General features: G+C 39.9%; 1 protein-coding gene across 2 annotated transcripts in view; it reads left to right on the forward strand.

Moving 5' to 3' along the window:
- Positions 1 to 26,796, forward strand: part of LOC121948714 (protein TANC1) — a 127,375-nt gene that overhangs the window by 9,216 nt on the left and 91,363 nt on the right. For both annotated transcript variants that reach the window (XM_088083200.1, XM_042494126.2), the window contains exon 2: positions 5,664 to 5,757. In XM_088083200.1, the coding sequence (XP_087939326.1) occupies positions 5,697 to 5,757 (61 nt within the window). In that variant the 5' untranslated portion in view covers positions 5,664 to 5,696. The remainder of the gene's footprint in view (positions 1 to 5,663; positions 5,758 to 26,796) is intronic.

Consider the following 26,796-nt stretch of genomic DNA (forward strand, 5'->3'; position numbering starts at 1 on the left):
GCACTTGATGCTGATTGTGGTCTACTTCTAATAAAAACAGCCTAAGGCTTCGGCAACATCAACACATCCTCACGCCTGTTTCAAATAATGTATTTATAAATGCAGAAGACTAAATGGAGATACTTGGACCAAAATTTCTCTGCAGGGCAAATATGTATCATGTCACAGTGCTACATTGAAGATTTCTTGGGGCATAAGTATAAGTAACTGATATCCACTGTAATGTAAGTTGTCATTTCATGGTAAAGCCACAGCTACTGTTAGTAAAATGCTAGTAAAATGTCAGCAGCTTTGTATAAATTATGTTGCATCATTCATCAACACCAGCATGCTAGCTTCCTTGACAGGTGTTAGCTGCAGCAGGGGTTCTTTTCCTGTAAGCCTATTTTATTTCCCTCTACCAAAGAGGCCATGTAGTCAGTTTGGTTTGGATGTGTGTCTCATTGATAAAAACTACTGGCCCAATTTTCATACAACTTGGTGGAAGGATGTATCATGGACCAAGATAGAAGCAATTCAATTACTGAGCAGATACAAATTACGGAGCAGATACACAATTTTATTTTCAGTTTGAAGTATACGACATTAGTAGTCTGGGCCGGAATTGCACACAGCTCTTGCCACGGATGTCCCAATCAAACATGGAAGTGTTTAAGCTGAAATGGGGGCGGTTAGCCATGCAGTGCTAACAACGGCAACAGTGCTAACAGCTCAACAGTGTGCTTATTTCTCATACCATCCCATATGAGCACAGCTCTCCCATAGACACCCAGCCTGGGTAGTGTGAAGCGGTGGTTATTAGCTAATGAGTGAGGATATAAATAACAGTGGTTTGCTGCTATGTTAATAAAAGTCATATACTGCACCTTCAACACTGCGAGATAAGGCATGTGGCCTTGGTGGAGGTCTGTGCTATCAGAGTACCCTTCTAAGTTATTTGTATTTATTTTTTATTTAGTGACGGCTGCCCTAACGTACGAAATAATAACGGACAAAACTGCATAGCAGAAATTGGGAAGTTCAGGGAGCCCTGGAATTTAGGAATATGTTTACAAACATACACAGTGCTGGTCTTACTTTGCCTATTTGAAAAGCAAAACCTGTAAAAGTTATACCTGTAAACATTGCATATGTTTTAGGTTTAATTTGTGCAAAGAGACAGTGACATATTACTTACTGTACTGTCTCTAATTCTTGATTCAGTTCTGAAGAAATTGTTGTTGTTGCACCTCTACCAGACATAGTTGGAGTCGGTATGAAAATAACAAAATCTTGATCTCTGACCATCTGTCTCTATTGCAACCTAGTGTCATAGTTGTCTGTTCAATTGGCAAGAATGTGTCAGTGTCTGTTGGCTAAAAAAATCACACTGTTATAGTATTTAGCACTACTTCTGTGTTTTGGCTTGTATTGCAGAATCAAAAGACTCTTGTTTTTGTTTCTTTATTTTATTTATTTATTTTTACAATATATGTTATGATCACCTTTGGCTTGAATTTGGCTAATGTTCAGGGCCTGATTCCCCCTACCTTGTAATAAAAGTGGTTAATGGGGGCACACTTCAGGATAAAAAGTGAGGATGATGGCTGAAGAGGTAATGTCTCATGGGTACTGACTGTGTGTGTCTGGTGGCTGTGATGGAGGAGGGAGGGTGGAAGGAATTTGTCATGTTGGCTTTTGGAGTTTCAAGAGGGCGTTTCTCATTTCCTTTGGGTTAACCTGGGTGATGTTTATTGTTACTGTGGAGATGAGCACCCAGCTCCCACACAGCAGTCAGTACTTCCATTGACTCTGCCAATGAAGTACACTATGCTACTCTATACCGAACTACTCTGTTCTGCATACACACAGATAGGCACAGTCCTCAGATCTGTCTCTGACATGTTCTTTGTTCTGACATCTGTGCATTATTTAGCATTAAACTCAATCCAGCTTCAGAAGCGCTGCTCTGTACTTGACCCTGCCATCTGACCTTTCTGTAATTACATCTATATTTTAATCAAAATATAATTAAAACATACCAGACTGATATAACTAGAATTTTGATTTTTTTTAGGCTTGTTCAGAGTTTCCCAGTATTTTGTATATCCTGCCACTACTGCATCCTCATAACTGTCAGAGAGTGATACTAAATTTTGTAGGGCTGCACCAGACTCAGAATTATGTCAGTCGAATCCGATTTGGCAGTTTGATACGAATATTCAAGGTGTTTTTGTTTTCCATATGAAGTTTTAAAGTTTGAATGGGGCTTATCAGGATGTTTCATGTGACAGCGGCATTTATGTAATAGTAAACAAGCTAAAGGCGTTAATGTCAGATCGCAAATGTGCAACATTTTTTGCTGATACTAGATATCAAACAGAAGTATGGCTGGGGCGCGCGTCGACGTAATCGATTACCAGAATATGTTGATTCACGTAACGTGCGTCGACGCATCGCACAGTTTCACAGAGCGCACCCAGAGCCCTTCAAAAGAGGGGGTTTAAGTGTTTATTCTAGTGCACTAAGCGCACCTTTTCACAGAGTGTGCATCATGAGAGTGTGAGCAGCGTAGAGCGTGTTGTTTTTTGTTTCGGTGCTCGTGTATCAAGTTAGAGCGTGCACACTGCTCGTGTAAGCAGCACTTGTCAGGCGCGTCTGAGCTGCATATCAGCTGCAGCACATCTAGAGAAACGGTGCCTCGTCGTTTTTTTTACGCGTGACGCTCGCGTTTGTTGACTCTATACCACTTTATACCATAGTTAAAAGTCTTTGTCGCAGAGATGAGGAAATACAAACATGTTTGTTTTACCTCAACTTCCTTGCTTCCCTTTCAAAACAAAAGCCCTCTGACTGTGTGTCTGGACAGAATGCCATCAGTTGCTGAGTTGCAGTTGCATTTCATTTTAAAACATTTACAGGATGGGGTTGTCCGCTCTGCAGGAGCTTGTATAACTTCATAAATGAGTGGAATATGGTGCTTATGAATATGAAAAGGCAGCCATATGCCTTAAGGCCCAGTTAAGGCTGGACTATTTTGATGCAGAAAGAATGGACTAGTTATAATTATTTCTGCTGGAGAAAAGTTACAGTGTTATTCAAATTGCACTAATTTTACTGTATGATGTTTTGTTGGACTGCTAGATTTGAGGTTTGTTACTATAACAAAGAGTAATTGTTTTGTTACTCCTCCTGAAAGTGACTTGGATTTTATATTGTTTTATTTATTTCGCTGATTGATTGCTAAATGTAGATTGCACTACATTCCTTTTACTTGCGGGGAACAAGCTCTTGCATTAATTAATTACATTAATTTTATTTTGGAGAGACTTTATATCACACTGTAAAACACCAGTTAGGACTGGGCTATTTTTTGTTGGGGAATAATGCCCTGTAGTGTATGACTACTATGTTTTAAAATGTTATTCTTGGTAAATTTGTTGTTATATTAATTGAGTAATAAAAAAATAATCAATCAATAAAAAAAAAAGATGGATTAATTGATTAATCGAAAAAATAATCGATAGATTAATAGATTAAAAAATAATCGTTAGGTGCAGCCCTAAACAGAAGCCAGAGACTGCAGCGTATTAACGGTCTGTGAACTGTCATCCCGCCACTTCTGACCGGAAGAGCACTCCCTCTTCCTCCATGCTGAGTGTCTCCTCCGTGCTGCAACTGCTTGAATCTAATAGTGTGAAAGTCAAGAGTGCTCACTCTGCCGCAAAATCTGGAGACCATAACATCTCTACAAGCACATTGCACAGCACACTGACTAACACAAAAAACAAAAAATGAAACGAATGCTTGACTTGAGGCTCTCTCAGTTGACTGATGGGTCTCCAACCGATGATTCGAATCTCCAACTTTAAAAGTGCAGCCCTAAAATTTCGTAGTTGTATTTTAGCTGACCGCACACGTTTGTTCATGTTGGCTCATTTGTGCATAATTTTTCTGTGACAATGGCATTAAGGGAAACCTTTGCTGATTTTCAGCTAGCTCCATGTCATTGCATCCTGTGTAGATGAACAGCTTTTGACTTCCCTCCGAGCCCCCTGTGCCTTATGTGTCCAGAGCCTTTTGCCGATTTGCAAGTGGACACTGAAGTGTCATCTTCTTTATGGAAGCCTGACATGTCTATTAGGTGTTATTTGGGAGGGATTATATTTGAGAGACAAGAAGGCAAGGTCATAGTCACACTGACAGCACCAGACCTGCTTGGTATTTTTTTCATCCAATAAAACCAGTTAATAAATTTGTCTTCAGAAAAAGTATGATGGATTGGATCTGCCAGACCTAGAATAACATTATGAAGCCTTTTAGAGTGGATGCTATGGGTGGAATATTGAATCAATGTTTGGCCTTTTTAAATGACGTCAGACTGATTAAATGACGTATTTATATTAAGAGATAAGAGCCTCAGAATTGAAAACAACCAAATGGATCAGCTCCAAAAAGTATGGGCATAAAAATGGAGTAGGGTCAGAGAGTTTGATGGGCTTGTTTTGCATGCGTTTTCGCTGGATACTTGAATGAAACACCAATAGAGTAATCATGTGCTGCCTTGAAACTGCCTTCAAAATATTGATCTAGAGTTTGGCTTGCTGAAACATCATGAAAAGTTAATTTTTTGAGCAATCAAAGCTGAGCTGAGGTGCAGAGGCTCATCAGGGATTTGCTCCCTACACCTCCACCTCACATAATTCAGTGGATACTCTGCCTCACAATGTTTCATCTGACACCATCAAGGTTGAAAAGGGCAGATCAATAGCCTCTCTCCCAGCAGCAGTAAAAGGACCTAGATATTTAAAGGCGGGCTTCTGGGGTTGAGAAGTCAGTGCAAGGACTGTGTGTTTTGTTTGCAGAAGGCATAGCCATATTTGGTTGAAACCATTCCTTTCCCTTCATCGGACAGATTGCACCGCTGCTATTAATACAGTAGGGTAGCAAACTATAATGTGTATAGAGGGTTAGAAACCAAAGATCCCACACAATTAACTGTTTCAACTGCTGCTGTGTTTAGTTAAGTATATTTTTACAATTGTACAAGTATGTTGGACTATAAATAAATCCAGAGTAAACAAGTGCATCCAGGGATATCCAGGCTGGACCTTGAGTTCATGTTATACCGTTTAACTCTAAGGATTCAAAATGCACACCAGCTTGGGAACAAGCACAGAAAACAGTTGCAAACACCCAAGTTCAGTCACATAGCATCAATTACATGTGGAATTCAGGGCATTCGACAAAGTGTTTTCCTGCATAACGAGATAGCAGAAGTTGTCCTTTTCTGTTTAAATATTAGAGCATTCTTTCCATGCACCCCTCCACTGATGACCTGCTGGATTGGGAGTGCTGTGGGAAAACTCGCAGGCGGGTGCCAGCTAAGCAGTATGAAATGCGGATATACTCTGTTTTTCCATTGCTATGTTTCTTTTTCGAGGACATGTTTTGTATTGTTTGGTTAGTTCTGGGTAAAAAAAACAACTTGCATGTGTAGGCATTTAAATGGGTTTCTTATTTGCAGGTGAATAGAGGAAATGGCCTCTGTTCTGTCCTATGAATAAAAATAGACCTGCTTGTATTGCTGAATCATTTCCATGGTATAAGATGAGTGACAATAGAGGCTTTTCTTTTGTCTTGTTGTGGCTGTGAGTCACTTTTTTTGTTTTCTTTTCTCCAAGGGGCCCTTCAGAGAGTCTTCCAGGAATTTTGCCATGTTCAAGGCAGTGCTGAAGAAGAACAGAGATGGAGGCAAGGGGACCAAGAAGGATTCAGGTATGTGGAAGATCAGTAACAGCAAGCTACATTTCATGGAACAAATATCCCGTACCCTAAAGGATTAGACACATATTTTTTTTCACAGAGGCAGATGTACACTTCTGATCATCTTACTTTCAGTATTTATAACTTTGGAAAGTTTTTATTGCATCTTTTGTGGACATCTTTCTTCAGAATGTGAAGGCTGAAGTAAGTTAGATAAAGCTAAAGTAAACTGGAAAGAAAGGTGAGATGAAAGCATTAAAGCCATGCTAAAACTTAAGTGCGTACTTGGCAAACATACTGTCATCTAAACCATCATTTGCAGCAATAGCCGGAAAATATATGGACAGTAATTTAGCCTTAGCACTTCTGACTGTGACACTTTCTTTGAAGAGCTCTGTGTGGTCTTTAAGTGATTGACTCATATTTAAATACTTGCATACAGTAAGATTCGGTAAAGTTGCTTGCACACAAGGAACAAAGTAAAATATTATAGGTTACATCAGTTGTTTACAGCAGCAGGCCCAGAATGCAACACTTTTTAGGACACCTTACACTAAAAAAAGATTCTGTTGGAGTGAGTTGCTAAGTGTGGGAGATATAAGCCATAGAGATGTCTGCCCTCTCGTCCATATAATGGAACTAGATGGCACTCAGCTTTTAATGCTCAAAGTGCCAAAAATATATATGAAAAAAACAAGAACAACTTGAGAGCAATGTCCCTTGGTTACTTGGTTACTCAAGATCATCCACAGACCTTGTTTTGAGCAGTTTCATGTAGGAACTATTCTCTCTCTAATGAACTACACCAACCAACTATATCACTGTGCAGAAGGAAGCATGCATCTACTCCTGGACAAGAGCTTCATCACAGCACAAGATGTAAACATTAATGGAGTTCTCCTTGGCTGAGCTGAAACTTTAGCTAGCTCACTGGTGCTAAGTGGGCTAGCAGTAGATGCACTCTTCATTCTGTGTGGTGATGCACTTGGCAGGTGTGGTTTGGTAGAAAGAAAATAGTTCCTTTGCACACAAGGTCTTTGGATTATCTTGAGTAAGTGGGTCATGATTTCTGGAAAGAGACATTGCAGTTGAGTTTTTTTAAATGTGTTCTTCAGTGCTTTGAGCATAAAAAGCTCAGTGGCATCTAGTTCCATTATATTCAGGAAAAGGAAGACATAACTCCAATACTCGGAAAGTCACTGCAAAACGATTGATTATTAGCACTACAGGTAAGAAGGAAAATATATATTTTGGATTTTGTGGTGAACTGTCCCTTTAAAGTAAGGCTCTTGCTGCAATGCCAAGGACCAGTACAGTCTGTGTAGGGGTGATGTGGAGCATATTACAACTGTAGAGGCTCAGGGCGCAGCCCAGCACCAGCACACTGAATATTTCAATCCTCCAAAATGCATAAAACCATTGTAGGTTACAACTGTAAGCACAGAACAGAATATCTTCCATCTTTTTTTAATCAAATTTTGACTGTAGAGACAACCCCCCCATTGTGTCATAACAGATGTTTTCATGTCCTTTGGAAGTCTGTAGTATTTTCCAACAGGACCAGACATGAGTCAGACTCAATAATACATTGTTGACTAGTCTCTTGTTCATAGAGCGGCCCCTTCCACTGATCTGTCTTTACATAGCCTATGACCATGTGTGCTTACACTGCATCTACCAGCCAAGACTTGATTTACCACCTCAGGACTGTTTTTTACAGGGAGACTGTATACAGTAGATACATGTGTCATAGTTCGTCTCTTTCTGCCTTTGTCTGATTTGGTTGTTTCACTCAACAGGCAATGCTAAAATTAAAGGGGAAATATCACGTTCCGTCACCTTCACTGCTCTCCAGCAGAGCACAAAGGGAGAACTGAGTATTGAGTGCTTTCATGCACCGTTTTCATATCAGGTTGTTGCAACCTGTCTTGCATGTGTGAGTCACTCTGATAACATAGCTTCCAAGACACACACACCCACACATGTACACTTAAACACAGGAGATTCTGTGTATGTGAAAGCTGGGAGCAGCAGAGTTTTATGGCGGGATACAGCTCCTTTATCCCAGCCTCACTCTCCCAGTTGGACCCCATCCATCAAGCTAAAGCAGCTCTGTCTCCCTTTCTCATGCTGGGACAATAAAATCTGGTCACTCCTCTCTGTTGTTTAGGGCTCTTGAGACAGATGAGAGGTCACAGAGACACAACAGCTAACAGTGGTGGCTTTGCCCAGCTGTTGTTACCGCATGGAGCACAAATCTCTGTTGCATATCTTTTTATTTTCAGGTTGAAAGATTTTTTTCATTTTGAAGGTCAGACTCAATGAAATGTGCATAATTTCCTGTGAGATTGGCGGCAAATCACCTGGAATAGCCTGTAATAAATAAGACTTATTCCTTACATAAGTATTGATGATGTTCCTTGAGAGATCCTGATTAAAATTTTGATGAGTTATAATCCGTATTGAGTTCCATATTAACTGTACAACTACATCTTTCTTTGCCAGGAATCAAGATCAGATAGTAAGTTGTATTGAAAGGGTTAAATTGGATATCTTGCCATCCTGTGTTTACTTGTCTGTTGTCCTTGAAGAGGAGAATTGTTTGTTAATTTAGGTCCTTCCTGGGATCTGATTTGTAACACAGAAGCCCTGATGGGGAAGGCCGTGTTAATCAAATTGGGTAGACTGCAGTGTAGTGTAGTTAATGGTTTCCGAGACAAGATAGAACCATATTGCACATAAAATATTCACTGCACCTTCTGCGAGGCTTGAATAAAGATTTCATTTTGATCCCAAATGGATTGTGAAAGAATGTTGTTTTAAAATTAAATGTGTGGTACTTTAGAGTTTTGTTATGTACTTGATTATATGCACTTCAGTTTTTCTTCTGTTTTTAAAATGGATTATGGTAAAAGATTTCTGTGATTTTATTGATACAAAAGCAGAAGTGACATGTTTGAGGTTATTGCCAGCTTTGGGGCAATGTCTTTCTGCTTTATACCTGATATTTGGTATATATGTATATCCATATAGATTTTTTGGCAAACTTGTTGACAAATTTTCTAATTCTTTTAATTAGTTAATCCCTGTTGCTTTTCACAGTCCTGCTTGCCCTCTTATAGGTCAGCCTGTACAGATTTTTCTTCCTTTAAAAGGACCAGAAATAACAAGTCCCTTTAAAATCTGCTCTGTAACATATAAAAAAAAATCATTGAGAAGAAAGACCTTGATAATGGTATAATTGCAAGATAGCTCAGCATATGTTGGTCATGACATGGTGGCTATGGACTGGAGGCAACTTTAAAGCAGTAAAGGAAACTTGGCCCCTATGCCAGATACCACTACAGTCATTAGCTCTCCTTTGGGATCTCCCCATTGCCAAGACCACAAAAACACACAGTTTGCTAATTTAGTCTCTCCATCATGTGCTCCTCCTAGATACTTTCTCCTCCTCCTCCTTTTTCGCTCGCCTCTCTTAGATTCAGTCTGTAAAGAATCTGTTTGGAATTGGCCTTTTTAATCCCTTTAAAGTGCCCTCTTTTTTTAATGGTCTGCCACTCCGGAAGTGGGATGCTAGTTTGCTGTGGCCTGCAGCCTTTGATGTTGACATTTTCTGAGAGAGGTTACATTGCAAGTAGGCCTCACTGGAGCTAATAGATTTGGGACCCGAAGGCACAAAAAGAAGATTATATTGTAAAGAACCAAACTGTGTTTTAATTGGTGCCCTCATTGAGGATACAGGCCTCTCAGATTTTACTGTGAGTTTCACCTATGACTTCCTATTAATTCACAGCAGTGTCTGGTTTGTAGTTCATTACAAAGCAAATTACTTTTCCTGAGTTGGTGGAGTTGTTTTAGGACAGTGTTAATGACATCGAATATGTTTATATGCACAAAAAAGTTTTTGCCCTTTCGTAAAAGACAATATTCCTCACATGTCTAATGAAAATGAATGTTTCACTAATATTTCACTTTACATGCAGCTCTGCATACTCTAATTAACATACACTAAAATGTCGTTTATCACATCAGTAAATAGAACAGCTGGACGTGCTCTTCATGTTGCTTCTTTGCATCAAAAAATTGATTTTTTTCAGTTTCCTCCTGGCAGTGGACTTGTCAGACTCTCTTTCCTCACGACACCTTCTTGAAAAGGTCGCTGCTTCAGGATTTGCGCATATCCAAAAACTTGTTGATATTCAAGTCTTTTTTAAAGTTTAAAAGCAGTTGTGTTTCTCCTCCTTCCAGAAATGTGTGATTTTCTTTTGCATGTATCTCTACCCCACATATTTGCAAATGGTTGATGAGTTGGTACAATGTATCCATGACAACTTACAGCGCTAACTGTAAACAGACAAGAGGTCATGTGTCGCAAACTGTGGTGAAAACCCCAGTTGAGATTAATATTCCGATTTGGCTGTACACATGTCCAAATAATGCTCCTAAAACCCAAATTATACTGGCATATCCCAGATGTCTGAATTGGAAAATGCTTAATTATGAAAATGGCCTGATAAGATAAGATAAGGTAAGATAAGGTAAGATAAGAGAAGGTAAGATAAGGTAAGATAACCCTTTATTAGTCCCACAGTGGGGAAATTCACAATGTGTCTGCAGCTATGAGGAGCTATGAGGAGCTATGATACTGAGTAAAAGGCATATGCTGCTTATGGCCATAAAAAATATTGTCATATTCAAAATAATAGGGGAATACTGGTGTGCATTTCAGAGTAGCTACTGTCATGGGTCAAGTGTGTGAGAGTGCATTTCATCCTGTTTTCCATTTAGTGCAAATATTCTTCAACAACAGTGTTCTGAAATAACAGTGAAATAATAGTAGTAGTTATAGGCAGAAGACCACCAGTGCATAGCTGTGTTGCTGTAACAGCTTCAAATCATCAAACTAAGGTAGCAAATGACACTTTTTAGACCACCTCGATCTTACTTTCTTAATTTTTTTATGAGAGGTCAAACATGATTGGTTCCTGACTGTCCGCACTGCATATAATAAGTCACATGTCATGTCACTTGATTCCTTTTACTGACCTGTAACGGTTAATAGGAGTGAGTATGGGCACAATTTGATTACTCAAATGTTGGTGCATCCATAATTTTTTACCATTTTTTGTTTTGAAGTTTTATTAGTGCAAATGAAGTAAAGCTAATTTTGAAGCTATGTGAAATGATCCCTTTGGTCGACTTGAAACACTTGAGGACAAGTCTGCATTTTTCCGCTAAAATTTAATTCTCTCTTCATTGAAAGTGGTCTGCCGTCTGTCTCTTTTTACCTCAAAGAGGCCCCACTGCCTTGAATAAAATATACTGCTTCTTGCTGTCGGTTCTGTCCCGGGAGTATTTTCAGTCAGTATCTGTTCATGATGTGACCCACAGAAACAGCATCTTTGACTCAGCTTTAATTGCTGTGGGTGACTGTGTGCGACTGTGTGTGTTGGGTAATGCCTCTGAAGGCCCTCCAACTTGGGGTTACCACTTGATGAGCTCGGCCGCTTGGGACAGCTGCCAGACAGTTGTCTGTCTGTTGTGGGTGACGCAGTGTTAATCACACTAGCATTGCTGCGCACTCTTTCAGGCTGATAACAGTTTCAGCTGTTTACTTCTCCAACCCCCAACTCACACACAAACAGATATGCAACCGCCGCCACCAGTTGGCAGGGTTCTTCGTAGTTCGTTTGTCTGTATGGAGTCAGAAGTCACTCATGCACCTGGCTGGACAGGATTCAGCAGTCCTGCTGTTGACCTGCCAGCACAGAAAATGGGGGTCAACCCTACTGCTGTGCTTTAATTTCCCAGCAGTGTATCTACTGGGACAATAATTGTCCTGTATGGCATGCTGACAGCAATGACATCAGACAGATTTTTCACATTTGTTAAGAGTCTGAGAATAGTAGGTTTAACCACTAAGCTGCAAGGGAGAAGCAATGGATTGGCCCGCAGCTGTCATTAACACAGATGCCTATCATCTCTCTAATAACAATTGTATTTGAATCAGAGTCCCCCTTAAAATGCTATGTAACTGTGTTCTTTTCATATGCATTGGGGCTTACAGCCGAAGAGTAATCGTGGTCACTTTAAGCTTTGTTAATACTCGCACAGAGGTGTTTATGCTCAGTGTGTTGTTTGTTGCAGTTTGCTACGAAAAGCCAGGGGGCATACAAAAAAATATTCTGTGGATAGGCAACAAGTCAACGAGTGTTAGCGGAAAAAAATGGTGGCTTGGCAACAGTTGTAAACACCAATGTACCGCCAAATGTTGCATTTACGTACTGTAACTATAACTGTCACATACGTCCAAATTGAAAATATTTTATACAGCTTTACCCCCCTACCCCCAAAGTTCCCCCACTCTTTCCATGGGACAGTTTTCCAGCTTTTACGATGAGCTCTCATGTTCTTTCACAGCCTGTTGCAAAAAGCAGGGTTCCCATGGTGGTGGAAAACCTGGAAATGTTTTGGAAAAGTCATGGAATAATGATATGTTATTGTTACAGTAATCTTCCATGGATAATCATCCATGCGATGTAGCATGATGGCAAATTGATTTTCTGTAGCTGTCAACATAACCTAGCTTTATTATGTCAGTGTGTTACGTTTTGTTTACCATCATGTACATTTCCTCATTCTCCCACTGTTTACTGCATCTCCCGCCTTGTAGGCTATGCCAGCTAGCTGCAAGTATTTTTAAATAGAGTTTGAATCTGATATGTTTAAAAAAACAACAGGCAAGTTTGGCAAGATGGAAAAGTTTTGAATTTTTTTCCATGAAAGTGTGTGGAAACCCAGGAAAAGCCCTTTCTGTCCCCAGTGGGGTGGGCTATTTCATCCTAAGAATTTAAGGCTTTTTGACTGTCTCATTGGTCTCCTAATTAATAAGGAGTGCTGCACAGACGAACATCCTAGACTAGTCTTCCCCAGGTCTTCCATCAAAGATGTCCATGTTCAACTGAAAACTAAAGAGCCTATTAACAAAAAAAGGTGCACATCCAAGCACTAAGACAACATTTGGAATATTTGTGCCAGATGCAAAGACATTATGACAAAAATTGACATTGTGCCCAGGACACTAGGGAGAGCATTAACCTAGCTTAACTCATCAAGGTATCCCACAGCAGGATTTGTGTTTTTCCCTCAGACAAAAAATGTCAGAGAACTGAGCATAAGAACATATTGTGTTAGTGGTTTGCTGCCTTGCAGAATATTCAATTCTATAATATCATTTATAAGGTGGGAATTTATGATGAGGGGAACCTCATTTATATTTCAGGAAGATTAAGCGAAAGATTAAGGGGATGTTCATGATGTAGAGGACCCATACATAAGCTAATGGTGTGTGTTTATGTATGTGTGTGTAAGTAGAGAGACCATTAAATTCTGCACTCTGTTGCCTCAGCTGTGATGGTGGCTGGTACATGCTGTCTCTGCAGTTTCTGTGAGTCTCTTTGGTGTTTTGACATGAAACAGTGATTTGTTGCAAAGGGTCAGACAACAGCAAATTAGTTACAAAACAGGATTTTGTTTTGTTTTTATGATTTTGTATGGTTCTTGAAATTTGACACACCACAGTGATGATAGTGTTAGTAGGTTAAACCTTAACACTGAATTTCCTTCAGGGTGTGAACTCAATACCCGTGCAATAAATGCTTCCTGCGCAAAACTTATTATGCTCAATTTTGTCGAGCCTGTCAATGAGTTGTTAATAAATCTAATATTTCTAAAGCAGTAGTTTCGGCTGTTGTGTTATTGTTTATTGCAGTTTATTTGGGTCATTGCAGATTTTTGTAATCTCTCTTCTGTTTTCTTTATTTCCTCTCTGTGGTGATTAAGTTAAATATTGCAGCTGACATTGCAGAGATTCCTTCTTTGTTGTCTATATTCTCTTTCAGCCTCCCTCTGGGGTTTAACATGTGGAATTTTTACTGTTATGGGACGACTTCCCTCAATAAACAATAACCACAGGTGGTTTGTCAGTTATTTGTCCAGGCAAAAAAGCGTTTGATGGATAGTTGTTTTTCCAAACAATGACTGTATTATATTGGACACTGTGCAAATATGAAATTGTAATCACAAAGTTTTGTCTCGATAAAAACTAGCCGTTGACAGTAAGTGCAGCTAAAACATGTTTTTTCCCCCCCACAAACCTTTGTTGCCCAAGAATAATCTAGCTGTTTTATGTGGGCTATCAGAAATGGAAATGTTTCATCATTCTTCATACGTGAGTCAGAATTAACCACAGGCTGTTCTTTGAGGACAGCACAATAGTTAAATACTAAAACGCTCAACAAGGTTGTTTTTTCCCCTGCAATTTTTTCTCACCCTGAGGTCTCTTAGATGGGTGCCAGCCACTTTGGCTTCAGAAAAAAGTAATCATCTAACAGACAAAGGATGTGCTTCATGTTACTAATATGGGTGACAAAGGCTTCTTTTAAAGAGCTTTGTTTCTCGTGTGAGGTGTTATTTGCTGGTTAGGTGCAGTCTTCCAACATCAGTGATGGAAAGCACTTAACCAGGTGCAGGCTCAATGTGCACTCTATCACCTGCATATATATATATTATATATATATGTGTGTGTGTGTGTGTACATGGTGGCCGACCATCCCCTCAGACATAAACAGACACAACTCTGTGTAGAGTCTGCCCACAGGTACTGGTGTCAAACTGCCTCTGTAGGTTCTTCTCTGTGAACAGCTGGGTGGCAGCCTCCTCTCCAGCCATATCTACCGCAGCCATTTTAAGACACGCTCCCTCCTTGTCCTGTGGCTTTTAAAGGAACTTAAGGAAAACTCCCTCACTGTGTTCTTCCGATGTGGGTGGAAGTTTAAACATTTCCTTTTATAAGGAAAGCTGCTCTTACACCAAGAGTGTGCTCCAGGTGATTTTGGAATGCATGATGTAGTTCCTGAATTAAACTTTTGTATTTCCCAAAGTAGAGGAAGCATTTTTTCAGCGAAAGGCAGTGTTTATGTTAACAAGAAAGAGACTGAAATTTGTTAACTAAAAAAAAAAGACTGTTCTTTTCATTAATTTGGTGTCACAAAATTAAAAGTTGTGAGTGCTGAACCAAGACAGATAAACAAGATGCACAGTCAACCACAGGATGTCTAGACCACAGATTACACACAGTATAAGACCTATGTGTGCAGGACAGGCAGACGGGCTGAGTTATGCCACATATATATATATATATATATACACATACACACTGATAGAGAGCGACAGAGACAGCGAGAGAGGCAAACAACCTCAAGACACATTATTAACATCCTTTGATTAACCATAATAACTAGTGCTTAGACCAGAACCACTGACTCCTTTATCATCAGCTCATGGTTTTCCTTTTGGAAAAACGCTAAGTACTGAAAAAACTCATGCAGCTATGGAGCCCATGTTTGCCACTAAGTCTAAGTGTTGTGTAACAAATTGACCTTTAAATCACTTTAAAAAGCACCTTTAGGGTTATATCTAGGTTACCATCCTATGCCCTTTTTTTCCTTTAATTAAAAGAAAACTGTGCTGACAATTGTGAAACGGCTTCTTGGCCCATGTTTGCTATTTTTGCTCCTGGTCATGTTTGTCTAGATTTCCATGTCCAGACAGTTATGGTATGATTTAAGATGGTGGAGAAAAGAATGCACCTGATCTACAAAGGAGACCATTGAGTGCACAGACCTACACAGCTATCAAAGCACTGTGCAGCCAGCAGGCAACGATTAGCAGGGCGTAGCTCAGACCACATCTTTCACTTACACACAAATTCATGTACACACATGTACATGCACGCATGCACACACGCACACACATATACGCCCACATATACGCCCACAAACCTCAGGTGTATCCACATTAGACACTCACCGTCTTTCCTTCTGAAAAGCAAAATAAGGGCTCTTGGTGAGTGCAGTGAACCTGGTCAGCCAGTCTCACTGTTTGCAGAGACTTCTACAACAAACATTGGGGCCCTGTCTGCATTTCACTTTCATATCACATGTCTAAAGACTTCTAAAAAGAGAGGCTATAAAACTCATCAAAATTTACTTTTGGTTGCCAAGAAATCCTAAAAAGTTTTAATTCTGCCTAACCTAACTGTACTTATTTTGGTTTTCATGTTTACAAGAAAACCTCTCTAGTTCTTTGGCATAACATTGAGAAACACAAATTGATTAAGTGTTTTTCAAAGGAACCAAGGCAGCATCAGTCTTCTTCGCCAGCAGCATAACAGTAGTTTTCTTACAACTTGAATGCACAAAGCAATTAGTCATATGTCAAAAATACAACCTACAAGTTCCACCTGAAGACACAATTACATTACATAATCAGTTGTTAAAATCAGAATCTGAAAAAAATAGACCGAATTGCCATTTCACGGCTCTTCTTTATTCAGCCTATAGAGTGTATAAAAATAATAGACGTAGCTACAGTGATGTCACCTTGTGGTTTGTTAGAGTCCCGCGTTGAGGCTTCGAGCATGGCATTTTGGCTGTTGCTGTCTTCGATTTTTTTTTAACCAGAAGTGACCTTATTTGGATGAGAGGGTGGCGTTGTGGAGGAGTTAGGGGTGGATCTGACTGAGAGCCTGAGGCTACCTCGCAGCAGACAGCTTGTCACTTAAAGCAGCCATGCCCTTAGTTATGCTTTTCTAACTTAAAGCCTGAATGAAATTTAAGTGGGTGAATTATTGGCTAGAAAAAAATTACCTTTTGCTGTGAAGTTGGGCATTTTTACATGGAGGTCTATGGGGATTGACTTGCTTTGGAGCCAGCCTCAAGTGGCAATTAGAAGAACTGCAGTTTTTGGCATTACGTGTTGACTTCATTTTTCAGCCTGCTTGATTCAGCCAGATGGAAAGTTTAATTTAGCATTTTTCCCTTTTTGGTTGGGTTGTTAAATTGACATAGCCTATCAGTATTGAGTGAATTATCTGTCTCACTGATGGTTGCTGGAGCAGTTCACATTTTTCACATTGATTGCAGAAACACGCTGATAAACTGTAGATTTTGTTCTTAGTTATTAGTTCAAGGTCCACACTAAAGATAAATTACCACATATTCAACTTTATTTCACAAAATGTAAGTATTGTATTGCTCCAAGATCAGGGACCTAAAAATGCCATAAAGGTACAGCATGTCAATAGGCCAAATAATACCAAGAACAGGGCAGTATAATAGTTGCTAAACAGCAGGAAACGACACTTCAAATTCATCCCTGTGCTTAAATTCAAAATAAAGTTTGTTTTTTACTCACTTGACATGTTCCAGAGTAACACATGATCCATTAAGAATTACCCCACGACCCAGTTTTGGACTGTGACCCAACAGTTGAGAACCACTGTTCTAAATTATATATTTATTGTTTTGTGCTATTTATTTTCTTTTTTTGAAGTGAGATTATAATCTTTTTTTTCTAGTGGCACATCTGGTAATATTAATTATAAAATGGTATGAGAATTTCACTGTACCTAAAACTATTGTAATGGCTCATTTCGTGTTAATTTGAATTTGAATTTGCATCCCATACACATTTTTTTTTTTTTGGTGATCAACACATGTTCGAGAGCTAAATGAACAAGGTCTAATCTGGCTCTGCAACTTCTGCCCAGTGGCTTCTGACTGGGAGGAATATGGAAAAATGCTTCCATGGTTCCCAGAGGCCCGCTGTCTGCTGTAGCAGCCAGTGACCACTCTCCATTACCCTAATTTGGCTCTCACACACTCTGCATTGATGTTGCCTGTGACCTTGGAAGTGTGTGCACAGCAACGGACAAGAAGCCAAACAAATACACGAGGACTCGATGGAAGCAGGGGGTGATATCATCTACGGCACAGTAACACACCAAACATAGTCCCCTCCCTTTATCCCAGCCCCCACTCACACGCAAATAGTTTCTTCTGCCACTTCAAAGAGTAGGAAAAACAGTTTATCAGTTAACATGCCAAGGCTATTTTTTAGATGGTCTTTGAGGGGTAAATAGTGGCTGTCATGGTGCTTCATTGGCTCGAGAGGTCAGCAGGCCACTGTTTTTTCTAATTACAGCGTGACCTTCCCAGGCAGACACATTCCTCCTGTCTGATTTTCCATTTTTCTTTCATACCTTTAGCATCCTTTTGCCTGTGATCTAAATGAGCACTCAAAGTGTCTCTTTTCATGCAGAAGACTACGCTGTCACCCATAGGATGTACAAAGTACTATCTGTTCCTCGCCTTAATTCTCTGTAGTTGACTTTGATATTTTTCCAAGAATTCTGAGGGTTGTGTTTTTCTCATCTATCGCCATCTCTCTATGCAGACACCAACTCATGCTGTCACAGAGTCTGACTTTTAGAAAAGTCTGTGTGGGTGTCTGTGGAGACCTCTGTGCAGTCTCGGGCTTCGGGGCCCCTTTCTCTCTCCTCTTTCCCTCTCTGCTCTGTTCTGCATTTCTGAACACAGAGACTCTTTTTTTTTTTGCAGTTGTGCCTGCAGATGAATGTCTTGCCATCCTTAGCTCAGGAGGGTTTGAGACAGGCTGAACTAATGACCTTGGTTCCTTTGTGCCCAGCCTCAAAGGAATAGGGGATAGTGCTTTTTGCACAGAGGAGCAGTTTGCATTGAGTGCTCCCTCTTTATATTTCTCTATTATTTAAAGGTGGCATTTCAAGATCATTATTTATTTGAAAACTCTATTGTTGATGCTCACTAATGCCTCACAAAAGTGGTCAGAGCTGGATGGAAAGTAGGGTGTGTGCTGCTGGAGTCTTGTAAGAAGCCTACTTAGTGTCAGAGGGGGTAATTAATGTTTTCTTACCTTATTAATCTTGAAATAAACAAATGAGGATATCATCCACTTGCTAATTGTCCAAAAAGAAGTTCCTGTGGACCCTCTAAGTGCATGAAATTAGGCGAATGTGATTGATGCTAAACTTGCATGGATTCACTATTAACAAAGATTTTCAAAGATGGTACAAAGCTGCAAGATTTTCCCTGGTCCTTGTTTGCTTATGGGATTAGGCGCTTTTGAAGGATCGGGCAGCCTTTGTGCCACATCCTCGCCCATTTAACGTTTCTGAGCAGGCTGTTGTCCAGGGGTTACTGGTGTTCTCATGACCTCACCTGGCCCCAGCAGAAGCTCTGCCTAATGATCTGTGTTAATGGCAATCCAAATCTGTTGTTAAACCAGATCTCCATGGCGACTCTAGACCACAGTGCACTTTTGCCTGGAAATGAATTCCACTTTTGTCTCAGAGCTGCTTTATCCATATTGTTCACAGATACCAGTCAAAAACTGGAAGTGGAACGTTCCAAGTTTGAGAGGAATCAGGGAATGTGGGAAAACCTCTCATCTGGCTGCATTGTGCTTCCTCCACTTTGAAGCACAGTGGCCCCAGAGCTGTGTTCGCAGTGTTAAAATGATTGATCATAGTATGGACAAGTGTGTCATCCATCATCCATCTGTCCTTTGCTTAGACTGTACCAGCTGTCTCTGTGGCTTGTAGAGGACATTAATACAATTAACCCCATGTAAAGCCCATGTGAGACATTTTATAACAGATATAATAACAGATTTTTCCTCTTACCTGTAGTGCTTTTTATCAGTCTAGATTATTTTGGTGTGTGTTCCCAAATGTTGGAGATATTAGCTGTTGAGATGTGTGCCTTCTCTCGTATATAGAGCACCAAAAAAAACATTAGAATCTCAACAGCAATGTCTCTTTGCAGAAATCTACTTTTGTTGTTCTGCCAAACTACAACCACCAAACATATTACCATGCAGAAGAATACATTTTCCACGTTCTCCACATTTCGTGAGGTGTAAAGATTAATGGCGTCTTCATCGGCTGAGCTTCAACATGATCTAACTCATTCGTACTAGGTGAGGTAGCCGTAGATGCACGCTTCCTTGTGAGAAAGGCAGACATCTCCAAGGCCGATATCCCCAACACTTGGCATATCATACCAAAACAATCTAGATTGGTACACAACACTACAGGAAAAAAGTGTATTTTTGATTTTTTAATGTGTAAGTGTCTCTTAAATGAATCATCGTCATGTAGGTATGTATTCAGGCATGTATAGAATGTAGTAACTAATGCCAGGTACTCCCAGGTGAAGAGTGTTAAATTGCACACAACAGCTGACTGTCTTCAACCACTCGAATGTCTGATTATCATTCATGTTGTTGGATGAAAGTAGGTGGGTGGTGGGCGAGTGTATTTTCTTCTTAGTGTGGGAGTAAAGAGTGTGCCCCACTTGCCCAGAGTCTGGTCCTGAGGAGGCCTGTGGAGAGACATCTATACTGGGACCCCGCGCACAATACTGCTAGCATGAATATCAATAACTCTCCAGCCAGGACTGTCAACAGTGGATCTACCCTAATTTATTCCAGATCTCTGATGAAACAAGGTCAAGCCCTTGGCAATTCAACACGGCCACTTGGTTCATTTAGACTTTCATGGATGGTCAGACATTTGCATTTGTGATATGTGTGTGCTATTGTCCTTCGTCTTCAAACCAAAATCTAGATAACCACGTAGCAAGTATAGCTGGGTTTACAATTGAAATTAATTTAAAATCATTTCCCATTTTAAGTTTGAGGTTTGACCTCTTTGAATGTTGAATTTCAGTGGTGGAAATACAGCACAGTAATGCTCTTCCAACATTTGTTTAGCTTTGAGTACGCTGTACTCTGCAGCGACCTTGAGACTGATTGATGGTGTGAACACACACATAGTAGCTCTGCAAGTACTCACCATAGTTTCCAAGTCTTGCAGGACTTACCAAATATGTGCAATCACAGGCTAGCATTGTGTTTTCACAATTACAGCACACCTGCTCCTCGCTGCATAGACTGTTCTCATAGGTCAAGCAGTTCATCGGTATTCATAGTAATGTCCTCTCACTCAGTGAAAAGTGCCTAATTAGAATTGGCTTCTCTTGACTTTTGCACTATTATGCAGTACACAGAATTTCTCCTCTGACAGTCCCTTTATTGGCCTCCCCACTGCTTCCCTGTCACAAATCTTGAAATAAAACATGGTAAAGATGCTGTCTGGCTCATATTTTTTCCCCCATACCCACTTAAATTGGCGATTTATGAAGAGGAATGGGAAATGTCATGGTGCCTGCCCAGCGCTCGGCTCCTTCTCCTCTTCTACTTCTCCCAAAGACACACACACACCCCTCCCTGTCAGTCTCTCCTCCCCTGGGGCCAGTGGGGAAGGCATTCCAGAGCGCAGGCCACTGCCGAGTGTGCATCAGAGGGGAAGAGAGACAGAGTCTTAGTGCTTTGGATTCAAAACATTCTGCAGTCTTGCTTTGCCTACAGCATCTTAGCTTTTGCATAAAGCATCTAATTTGTTCTCATTATCAAGTGCGTATGAATTTGAGCTGAGATTTCAGAGCTGCAGGAAGTGTTCTGTTTCTGACAAGCTCAAACTAAAGACCCTGTCAGAGTTGTTTTCTCTCCTCAGGGGCCACCAGCATAGATGAGTAATCCTTTGAAACCAGTAAGAGAGTAGCTCTGGACAGTTGGAGAGGTAATGGAATTTGATAGTTGGAGCCAAAATTGACATTTCATGGTAGAAAATCTGCCCACAGGAGGGATGTGGAGCAGTCTGTTAATATACTTAACATACAATAAACAAAAGTGAAAAGAAAACGAAACGCTTCAAGGAAGAAATGCCACATGGTTGCCTTTTATTCCCCATATACTTAATTCTGCTCCAGAAATGAAGCCAGGTGGACAATGAGGCGCAAGTTATACAAGCGCAAACAAAAAGTGTGACAAATGTGTTTGAAGAAAGCTAACACACTTGGTTTGCTTTATTATTTATCACTTACATCAGTCTGTGTTTTACGGCCTTTTGTCAGGCGGCCTTATACAGTATTTTGACTGTTCCTATGGCTACTGCTGACTGAGTAAAGTGGTCTGAAATTAGAATGGCCTCATGGGAAAAACACTGATGCCTCTTTTACAGACTGTTTGTTTAGTTTTCATGAACACAAGTTTGTATTCATTTTTTAAAATTTACTTCATCATTTAGTGAATTTTGAAGCAGATAGATTTGCATCTTATTAACATATTAGATCTAATTTGTCCTTCATCATAGACGACTCATACTGAATACCTTCCCCCCATGCTGTACTCCTTGTTGTCTGGCTCTCTCGCCTCTCTGTGGGTCGCTGTGTGTTAACCATGACAGCTTTTGTGAGACTGTCACCCTGGTCTCGGAAGTACACGGGGAATCCACATTGGCACTCAGTCTAGCGGGAGAATTCCCCCCATTGGTGGATTGTCCTATGGTCATCGTGCTTTGTGTGTTGACTGAAAGAATCTGCATTAATTATAGCCTGTCTTCATTTTCTCTGTGGTCCCCAGAATTAACTAGCAAGAAGCTAATAGAGTATTTGTGTATGTGCACACGTGTTTGTGTGTGTGTGTGTGTGTGTGTGGTTGTGTGTACATGTTTATGGAGAGAACATAGGATGGTATCATGGATCAACTCTTTTTTTGTACTCTGCTAGGATAACCATTTTTTGCAAACACAGTTTGCACTGTTCTTTGTGGAAACAAGCCAAGTGGTTTGGGTGGTACAGGCAGTGGACAAACTAACAGAAACAGCACTGTTCCTCTCTGCTAATTCAGTTACTTTGTCTTTGCCATATATCATGATTTTCAAGACTTTACTGCATTATATAGTCTTGCCATTTGGAATCCAACTTCCCATTCAGACAGGCACAGTGATGTGGGTCAATAGGTCAGTGTGTGACAGCGCAGCCTTCCACCCTCCACTCCTCTTGGGTTTAACAAAGGCCACCATTGTCCAACTTTTGTGACATGTTTTATGTGAAAATTATTGTTATTTTGTTAGCATTTAGATTAAATGACTGACTTGAGAAAGAGAGATCGAGATAGATCCACCTGACAACCAGTTAAGCCAAGTGAGCGAGCATGCTTATACTAGGGCTGGGTGATATTTTAAGGTGATATTGCAATATAGGATATATATATCAATATTTTTAAATGTCCTCTGAACTAATGTGAACTACTAAAATACAAAATTCTTGAATAAACTGCAGTTACAATAAAGTTAAAGTAGCTGCTGTCATGTAATAAAGTTGAATACATTACTGTTATAATAACATTTAATGAAATACGATTATAAGGAAGTTAAAGTACTTTTATAATGATATTTTAAAAAGTATTATTTTAAAAAAATAATCTAAGCAGGACCTGTGGGGCTTTTATTATGAAGAACCTGGCTCGTCTCAGGCTGGAAGTGTCAAAGTTTTTGCTGTGGACTAGAAGCTTCCTGTCTATAGCGTTAGAAGACAGTTAAACAGATGCCGCAGTGCCTTCAACCCAGAGGATTTGTTCACTGTGAGCGGGCAACAAACAAACAGCTCTCCAGTTCATGTTCATCACGATCAGAGCTCTGCATAGAAAAACACAGAGCCTCACCTGCTCACTCTACCACCACGACCATTCATTAAGTTAGATTTTTACCACATCACCCGTAAACTAATGATTTAAGCTGAAAACAAACTAACACCTCTCCGGTTCATATATTAATAGCATTTGCAAATGCTTCATGGTCGCAAAATGTGACTAAATAGTCAAAGTCTGGAGCTCTGCAAAAGCCCTGCTTTATGTTTGTGTGTGTGTCTGTGAGGTGGAGAGCTATAGAGCTTGTAAAAACGATGTGACAATTTCTATTCGATGTTCGCGATATAGTCATTTAATATATTGCACGTGGAACAAGCTGAGATACATCGAGCGTGTATTCGATACATCGCCCAACCCTAGCTTATACTGTAGTGCACTGTAGAGAAAGAAGTGAAACTAAAACTATTTGATGATTATGTGATGTCATTCTGTATATTAACATGGTTTAGTGAAGAAGAAGAAGGAGAAGAAGAGGGACAAAATAAATAGGAAGTATGTGAGGAGGGAGGGTAAAATATCAAGGAAGGAAAGAATGGCAGAAAGCTATAGTAGGGAGGTTGAATAGGAAGGAAGGGAGGAAGCTTGAAAAAAAGCAAAGGAGGATGGATGTGAAGTTAAGGGATGGGATGAAGAAGAGGGGATGAAGGCTAACCAGATTAGAAAGGGTACAGTAGGAAGGAAACATTGGAGGAAGCAAAGCAGGATGGGAAGAAGGATGCAAAGAAGAATAAAGAAAGATAAACAAACATAGAAAGGAAGGAGGGTGGATTAGATCAAAGGAAGTGAGGAAGGATGGAAAGGTGTAATGGAGGGGAAGAAGAAGAAAGAAAGGTAGATTGCAGGGGTTAGGGAAGAAAGAAAGGATGGATGGTAAGTGTGGAGGGATGGAAAGCGAGGTTGTAAGGATAAGTAAAGAGAGAAAGAAGGGAGGAGGATTTATGGTTAGGAAACAAGCAATTATAGTATGATGGCAAGGAGAGAAAAACACACTTCTGACAGTGACGAACAGAGATGATCTGTGACATATGAAAGGGTCAAACACAAACCAGCTGGAAAGGTTTACTCTTTGACACCATGGGCACAATATACCAATCATTGCCACACACAGCTCTATTAATGGCAGTGGTGCTGTATTTTTATGTTATTTTGTACACAGCCTTTAGGTTTTTAGTCTGGCATACAGTTTACCTTAAAGTTATATCATTTTATTGTTCAGTTCAGGCCTCTGTTGGACAATGAAGAGGGTCTGTGTCTTTCAGGAGAGGATTGCATTCCTTTACAAGGAGTGACAGATCACATTCCTTTGCACAGATTTACTTGAGAGGCGAAAGACACCATCCAGATTTATATCCTTGAAAGACATTTCAAAGCATTCAGCACTCAAAGCATTTAACGTGAACAGCCAAGCATGCTTGCAGGGGGTGGGGGAAGAGGATGCTCAGGCCATGAATGAAAAAAGAAATGGATTTTAATTCATTGTAATTGACTTTTATTTGACCACGATTGCCACTTTGCTACATAGTTAGAGTAAAGGCTCTACAGCACAACCATTCACTACATTATTGAATGCAGAAGAGAGAAATACATACTCAATAAAAAGCCAAACAAACCAAAAAAACATGATTTTGTGCAGTTTCAAACAATAGAGATGCTCTCATCAGCATTCAGCCAGTCAAGGTTTTATATTTTCCCATCTATGTAATTTTAATTAAAAGTACAGCGTTTCCACTTTATCCTTTTACTGAAGATGTAGGAGCCAGTGAGACGGAACATGGGTTGGAATAAGCGTTTAAGATTGACTCAAGTTGACCTGCACGAATAATTGATTTGTACTTTAACGTTTATTTTTCTAAATCAATGTCTTGAAATAATATTGAACCGTTTTTATGGGTTGGGCATGTCCTCATGGGCTCTGGCCGTTCACTTTGATGAGGAGGAAAGAGCATGCAAGGGACTGTAATCATTTTTACATCATCTTGGGGCAGCACTGTATAATTAGAAAGGGTTGATTTCCTTGACCACAGCAGGGGCTGAAATTGCAGGCCTTGCCCCAACCGGGGTTTAGGAAAGTAACTGAAATAGCACTGGTGAGTTTCTGTCCTTGTGTCCCCCTGCGTTATAAAGTGTTGGTCAGATGGCAGAGCAGTCACTGTGACACACTGCAGCCGATTCACCAGCACTTGGACGGCCAGCTTTTATGTGGCGCCTCTTGTTTTCAGAACCAACTACCAAAATTATAACTTTGTCATAATCTCTTTAGCATGCGACATGGCTAAAACCTGTATCAGCCACGACCTGCTGTGACTGCAGCAAGTGAACACTTCGCTGGCAGCTCACTGTTGCCCAATGTAGCCTTTAGATAGTGCTAGTTTTGTCAAAAGTAAGTCTTGTAGTGTAGTGTTTCTCCTGCATAAGGGCATCTGGTTATCATGCCCACCACAGAATCACAAATAATACCAATTCTATAGTGATATCATTAATGTATTCATAAAATTTCAGGTTGGACACAAATGGAGAGCTAATGCTGTCAAAGACTAGTTTTACAACACAGAAGAGTAACATTTCAGAAGTTTCTTTTCTTCCTAGTGTATTATCTGCAATAAAATCTTCAAATCCCGCACATAGGGGCTTTATCATCTTCGGTTTGTACATATAGTGTAAATGCATTATTCAAATCTATCATTATTTTAGTATTCAGGAGTCATAGTCATAGACTGTATAAAATAACCGATGTAGTCATTGTGATGTCAACTATTGGTTTGTGGACTTCTGTTTTGAAGACTCGAGTTTAGCGTTTTGACCATTGACAACTTGGATTTTTGGAGCCAGAATTAGACAAGAGGGAGGAGATAACCTTAACGTTAGCATAGTTAGCATGGTAAATTTACAACTATGGTTAACTTTGATAATGCTTCTGCTGTCTTTGTGCTAGCAAAAAACAGGCGTAAAACAATTTAAAAAAATAAAGTTACTGTTCATTAGTTTACTTTTATGTATTAAAAATGCACTGAAGTGGCAACAGCTACAGCCATGCTTATACTCTGTGATTCTGGTGTTACTCTATGGTTATGTTAAATAAGCAACATCGTGTTGCTAATAGCAATTTGTCAACAGACGGCACCCACCAGGCTGTTACTCAAAGCGTCCTCATCCTAAATTATGAACAACTTTAAGCTTAAAATAAAATGTAAAGGAATGAGTTATATAAAAAAATCATCCCCCATATAGTTGTTAGAAATGGGGAAATTAGCTATAGAGATCAACACTGTTTTTGTACCAGCTTATAAATATGTTTATTACTGCTGTAAAGTTGGAAATTTAAAAATGGGTGTCTGTGGGGACTGACTTTTTGAGTCAGCTTTAAGTGGTCTGTAGAGAAATTGCAGTATTTGGCACTTCCCGTTGGCTTCAGCTTTCAGTCATGGAGTTTGGCGCTTGGTCATAGTTGAGAGATAACAGGAAATGATGTGAGGGAGAGACAAGAAATTACATGCGATAAAAATTCAAGGCGGACATGGATTAGGTATGTTTTGGTTCATGGTCTATCATTTGTAATTTTTAGTAATAGAACCCCCAGTGTCACACCCAGGGGGAATACTTTTGTTGGAAACCCCCAAC

Source organism: Plectropomus leopardus, chromosome 10, assembly GCF_026936395.1.
Source record: "Plectropomus leopardus strain MGB_pleo_1.0 chromosome 10, ASM2693639v1, whole genome shotgun sequence".
Classification (NCBI taxonomy): Eukaryota; Metazoa; Chordata; class Actinopteri; order Perciformes; family Serranidae; genus Plectropomus; species Plectropomus leopardus.